At 34.5% G+C, this 6553-nt stretch overlaps 1 protein-coding gene across 1 annotated transcript; it reads right to left on the bottom strand.

Moving 5' to 3' along the window:
- Positions 1 to 2972: 2972 nt before the first annotated feature.
- Positions 2973 to 5079, bottom strand: LOC132254798 (receptor kinase-like protein Xa21). Its single transcript, XM_059741346.1, has 2 exons — positions 3889 to 5079; positions 2973 to 3555 (listed from the first exon to the last, which is right to left on the bottom strand). The coding sequence occupies exons 1-2, from the start codon at positions 4613 to 4615 to the stop codon at positions 3206 to 3208; spliced, it is 1077 nt and encodes a 358-aa protein (XP_059597329.1). The 5' UTR covers positions 4616 to 5079; the 3' UTR covers positions 2973 to 3205.
- Between the last annotated feature and the right edge of the window lie 1474 nt (positions 5080 to 6553).

Raw genomic sequence — 6553 nt, 5'->3', positions numbered from 1 at the left:
TATTAAGAAAAATCATATTTATGTTTTTGATTAGCAAGGTTATATAAATGTTAAATACTTGTTGATGACAATGCTCAGTTTAATGACAAGAAATATGAGTGATTTATTAAATTAATCTTTTTATATTGATTACTTGTTTAAAGTTTTAATAAAATTTTGTGGAAATTTTAGTTTTCAAATATATAGCACAAACAAAAAACATTTGTTTAGACTTTGAAAAAAGAAAACAGTTAAAAAAATATATATATATGTAAGTTAACTAGTTCTCAAACTCGACTTGTTCAATCATTTTTCCAGTTTAATCGTTGAACTAATAATAATAGGAAGTATATTCGAAGTTTTATATTTTATATTTTTGATTTGGTTCAATACACATTGTGTAATTTTTATTTTTATTTTCTTACTCAAGGATATGGTTTTTCGTGCTACAAATATGGATAATTTTAGCCCAAAAAGAAAAAGAAAAAAAAACTGTAGTAGTAATTTATTTTGAAAAATTAACCCTACACTCATTATATAAAAAATTTTAAATGTTCTTTTCAAATATTATATAATTAATGTATTAATTTGTAAAAATTATTTTGATATAAAATATCACATCTATTGCAATTTATTGGACTAAATAATTTATTAGTCATTTGCTCATGTAAATTAAACATATAAACCTAACAAGATTATGTTATAAATCCTCTAAATTCTATAGATGTGAGAATCTCATTATTATTGATGGTAGTTGTAAATGTTAAATTATGATTACCAAATTTGTCAATAAATACATTATTAACTGTTTTTTTCTAATGTTCTTATATATTATTACAAAAGCAATAACAATATTCCTTTACTTAAAAGAACATCTAACGTATTATATTAAGGAAATCCATAACTATAATAATAATAACAATAATATTGTTAATATTATTATTATTATTAAAAAGTACTTATATTATACCTTATAATTTTATTTTCTTATCTTCTATCAAACTTTATTAACAAGAAATTTGACAACACTTTAATGAAAGAATAATCAAATTTAGAAGGTTTTGATGATTTTACTTTGGAAATGGTAGATTAATAATAATAAAATTTTCAAATACCAATCCCTATTTTGCAAAGAATTTGCTACAAGATGCCATATCACTCCTCTTTCTTTGTGTATGATTGTGGGTGTTTTGAGTTATATCTAGTATATCTAGATGAAGAGCTTCAAAGGTATTTTTATTTCATTTTACATAAAATTATTTTATTTTTAATTTTTTAATTTCTATCCTTCATTGTATTTGCCATTGAGTTTTGATTTATGTAGCGGAATATTTGATCAAGCATTTAAAGTCAATATCAATTCTATAAGGATACTTTCCTTTGAATGTGATATATATAGCAGATGGTTGTAATACATATGAAGTATTACAAATAAATGGGGGAGCATGGTACAAATTATGGGAGTGGAATAAGGAATTTATGGGTGTGAAATTAGGGATTGTTGGAGATTCATATATTCATGAAGATTTACATTTTCTGCATTTCATGATTGAATCTTTGGATAATCATCAAAGAAGCAAGACTTTTCTAACTCCCATAAGAATTATAATTCAAGTGTCATTTTCTGTATGAACAAACATAAAGTTAGATATTTCTTACACATCATAGAAAGCATGGATTATGAGCAGAGCTGCTGCAACTGTCTCTAGCTGGACATACTCAAAACAATTCAACAAGCATTTGCATGTCATAATGCAACTGGAGAAATGTAGGCAGAATGAAGAAAGAACAAAGTAATTGCTTGGTAACCCCTGTGTGGTGATCCCTAAAGGGACAAGACACCCTCAACCTCTTTTGGAGAAGTGGATTGAGCCGGTCAAGAAGGGACAGCTGCGGTGCAGTTTTCCAAAAGGACAAAAGAGCTAACCTCGGGTCAAGCCTGGTGCAGTGAAGAGTGGGTTATCACGGTGCTGTAGTCCACATTCCACAGGAGACAAAACTCAATTTGCATATGGATCTGCCCGCATATCACGATATAATGGTGTATTCAAGAAGAAAGAGATTGGTCGGAAACCACCTCCTTGGAAAAAAGTGCGTGGAGGGCAAGCAGGGGCAACGACAGTGCAGTCCTACCAAAACCGAGAAAGAAACCTGAAAAGTTGGTCAAGCAAAGCGTATTCAAGAAGAGGCAATACGATGGTGCAGTCCAGCTAAGTGGGGCAAAGGCATTCAGTCTTGATTGGAAGCTTTTAATCCAACGGACAAGAATTTTGCAGCTGCGGTACCCACTTCGGTGCCGTAGAATTTTCCATTGTGCAAAAGTCTAACTAATCTAACAAAATCTAACAAACTACCTAACTTTAGAAGCACAACAACTTCTGAAGTACAGCAGCAAGCAGCAGCCGTTACACCAGTGAGATCAGTGAGAGCAGTGAGTAATCTTAACGTCTATCAAGTAATTCGTGAGCAACAACCTTTTTTTTCTTTTTCTTTTTTAACATTTTACTAAATTATTTTTCCAATTTGAGATCTCAATTCTCACGAATACAAACACAAAATCAAAATTGTTCAGATTACATGATAAATATTGATCATGTCATATCTCTCATGGAGTAAAACGAACACCACTTTTACTCTATTCTTTCAATAGCTGATTGTTGTCAATTTATATTATTTTCTTTTCAAACCATAAAACATGTTTGGAAGATGAAAGGCGCATTTGAATATGAATTCTTGAACTTCTTAATTCTCATGAGCCATGATTTTGAAATAAGCCAAATCCAATTATACACAATCGGGAAGTAATTGCAAGTTATAAGAAATTAAGTAAGATATATCCACAAGTAGAGGTCAATTTTGACTAGACAATTTGCTGAAGTGATCAATCATAGACAAATAATTTATTAAAGTCTATCATATCTTAAAAAGAAAAGCATGAAATGTTCTTCTAGAAGTTACTCACTGGAACCTTCACTTAATATCATGCTAATGGGAAAATACGAAGTAAAAGCATTCGGATTCATGGCATTATTCAAGCTGAATTACATTGGGGAAAATAGATGGAACTACACACACATTTGAGCATAATTTGCATAGAGTTGATATAATAAGGAACTTTCAACCACCTGGCAGGCCATGCTTAATGGTCCCTCAGTTCTTGATTTGTGAACTCTTAAATAAGCTCAGGGTGGAAGAAAGGAACATAATCTCCATGCCTTCTTTTTAATTATGGAGTCTTTAAATCAACAATTTGATTCAAGAGCTTCTTGAGTCTAACCACCACATCTTTCATGTTAATCCTCTTCTCAGGAGGCTCAGCTGCACAATCTAAAGCTAATGTCATGATGGAAGAAAAACAAGCTTGTTTTAAGGCAAAACTTTCATCTTCTTTTGTCAGGAGATTGGCATCTATAACCTCCATTATGTTGTTGGTTGATGACTCCACCCAACTCTTCAAGGTTAGTTCCTCCATGAACATTTCATCAGTAGGCTTCTTCCCAACAAAAGTTTCCATCAGCATGATCCCATAACTATATATGTCACCTTTTGTGGATGCTATTCCCTCTGAGCCATACTCTGCATGCTTATTAGTTTCCATTAGTAAAATGAACAAAGAAACAATGACATAAAGATAAATAATTAATAAAAAAACAATCTTCTTTTAAAAAAAAATATTAATTAAGTATCAAGAGGTCAAAAATGATCATGTAAGACGTTTGTAAAGATCCAATGACTACCTCTCCATTTTTCAAAGGATTGAAAACAATTTAAAAAGCCTAGAATACTTACAATAACTTATCCTCTAACCTACTCCCTGCATGTAATATTAGTTGTTCATTATGGAAAACCAGCTAGTTGAGAGAGAAAAGAAATGGCATAAGAATGTGTTGAAGTTGTAGGAAACTTTACCTGGTGCCATATAGCCTATGGTGCCCAAGGTTTTGGTTCGCTTCATAAACTCATTTCCAATCAACAGTTTTGCAATGCCGAAATCACTTATGTGTGCAACCATGTCATCATCTAACAAGACATTGCTGGGCTTCAAGTCACAGTGAACCACAGGATTTGAGTAATCATGATGGAGATACTCCAACCCTGATGCCACATCTATCATAATTTTTAATCGTTGGACAAAATCCAAGTAGTATTTGTGAGAGTACAACCACTTCTCTAAGCTCCCATTAGGCATATACTCAAGCACCAACGCTTTGAAGTCCAAGTTGGAGCAACTACTAATTATCTTGGCAAGATTTCGATGGCGAATATTCCGCATTACTTCACATTCTACCTCAAAACTCTTGAAAGCTCCCTGCAATTCCAAATTGAAAACCTTCACAGCAACAATCAACCCATCGGATAGTACCCCTTTATATACCATTCCTAAGCTTCCTTTTCCAATCAAATTGTCTTCACCAAAGTAGCTGGTTGCATAAAGGAGTTCTTGATGTGGAATCATTCTATGCATTCTGGGAAGCGGCAAATCAACTTGAACCGGAGTTCCTGACTTGGTGTGTCTTCGCTTCCATAGAATAAAGAGAATCACTAATATTATTGCTGATAATGATACACTCAGAGGGACAATACATTTCAAGAGGAGTGATTTTGTGTTCCTTCTAGTATCTTTCTCAAGTACCATGACTTGAAATCGAGGTGCTCCACAAAGTGCTAGGTTGGAGATGAAAGATTCAGCAGTGAAGTTTGCAAAGGGTCCTCCGTTTGGAATCTCTCCTTGTACTTTATTGAAAGAAACATTTAGGTATTTGAGATATTTCAGAGCCTCTAGTGACTTGGGAATAGAACCAGATAAATTGTTCCCAGACAGATCCAGTTATTCCAAGCTCACCAAATCACCAAGATTGGGGGGCATATGACCTTGTAGCTTGTTATGGGATAGGAAAAGTTGGAGCAGGTTTTGAAGAAGTGATATGGTGCTTGGGATGTTTCCTGAAAATTGGTTCTTTGACAGGTCCAATACCAGTAAGGACTTCATGTTCCCAACTTCCAGGGGTAGTTGGCTGTTGAGGAAGTTTGAAGACAAGTTAAGAATCAAGTGATCTCTAAGGGTCCACAGAGATGAAGGTATCTCAGGAGCTAGTCCACTGGAGTAGATGTTCCGCAGTCTAGTAAGATTCCCAAAGTAGCTAGGGATTGTTCCAGGAAGTTTATTCGAACTCAAATCCAAGTATCCCAAGTTTGTCAAATGGCATAGACCACGAGGAATGGATCCGTGTATTCGATTTCCAGGGATAGCTAAAAACTGCAGCTTCTGTAGGAGTCCAGATGATGTTGGAATGAACCCTATCAAGTCATTATCATTGAGTGTCAAATCAATCAAGTTGATCAAATTCTAATCCCTGTAGGGATTGTGCCTCTGAGTTGGCAGTCACCCGCGTAAATACTTTCAAGAAATTGAGAGATTCCCTAATGAATTTGGAATAATGCCTTTTAAAGGATTACCACTGATCCACAATTTTCTCAAAGAGTTGCAATTCGTTAATGATGTAAGAAAGGCAAGCTCAGAGGTTGAGTGTTCATCAGTCAATTGGTTTCCTGAAAGGTGGAGCCACTGGAGTCGTCTCAAGTTACCTAGATCCTTTGGCACATATCCAGTGAAGAAGTTATTGCTCATGCTTAGGATTGTTAGCTTTGACATTTGAAATAGACAATGGAATTATTCCACTAAATTGATTGGCACCTATATAAAGCCCTTCAAGATCCGGGAGCCAAGTGCCAATACCTGATGGGAGACTGCCTGAAAGGTGATTTAGTACCAGCGAAAGGATCTGCAGCTTAGAGATGTTAAAAATAGCTTCTGGTACTATCCCCATTAAATTGTTGTCGCAAAGATCCAAGAATTGTAAGTTGATGAGATTCCCCAACTCCTTGGGGATATTACCAAATGAAGGTGGAATGCTACCTGCGAAGCTATTCCTTCTGAGATTAATATATTCAAGCTTGGATAAGTTGCCAATTTCTCTTGGTATGCTTCCTGCGAATTTGTTGTAAAATAGTGATAGTGACAAAAGCTCTCCACATAAGGACAGAGTTGCAGGAAGTTGACCACTGAGCTGATTCCCATCAAGATAGGGCCCTTGGAGATTAGGAAGATGTTTGCAAATATCCATTGGAAATACATCTTTTCCAATGAAGAGATCTTGAAAATTTCGGCAGGAATAGGACCACTTAGTCCACTAGACTTTAGGCTCAAAATATTTAAATTACAAAGATTCCCCATCTCCTTAGGAATTCCACCTGCCATTTTGTTATGTTCAAGATTAGATAAACTCCCTATGCCTTCTGGAATGCATCCAGTGAATTGATTAAATGATAATGCTAAAACTTGGAGCTCTAGATGGCAAAGTGGAGGGGATTTCACCTTTTAGGTTATTTACTGCCAGATTCAAAAACTTAAGCCTAGAGATGTTGAACAGAGAATGAGGTATTTCTCCTGTAACACAATTAAAATGAGTTGGTTGGAAAAACATTAACGTTATGCTTACATCTTTGAAAGCTTGAGGGAAAGTGAAAGAATAAAAAGGAAAAATAAAAAAGAAAAGAAAAAGTGTACCTGTCA

The sequence above is a fragment of the Vitis vinifera genome, chromosome 12 (genome assembly GCF_030704535.1).
Source record: "Vitis vinifera cultivar Pinot Noir 40024 chromosome 12, ASM3070453v1".
NCBI classification, from domain to species: Eukaryota; Viridiplantae; Streptophyta; class Magnoliopsida; order Vitales; family Vitaceae; genus Vitis; species Vitis vinifera.
The sequence above is the reverse complement of the archived record's forward strand: the minus strand, read 5'-3'. Positions and strand labels throughout refer to the sequence as shown.

Bases quoted from the DNA above. Each gene is read 5' to 3' on its own strand.
- LOC132254798 (XM_059741346.1), bottom strand. From the start codon at position 4,615: ATGGTACTTGAGAAAGATACTAGAAGGAACACAAAATCACTCCTCTTG. The intron at 3,556-3,888 runs GTAAAGTTTCCT...ATAAGCATGCAG, and splicing joins CATAGGCTATATGGCACCAG to AGTATGGCTCAGAGGGAATA.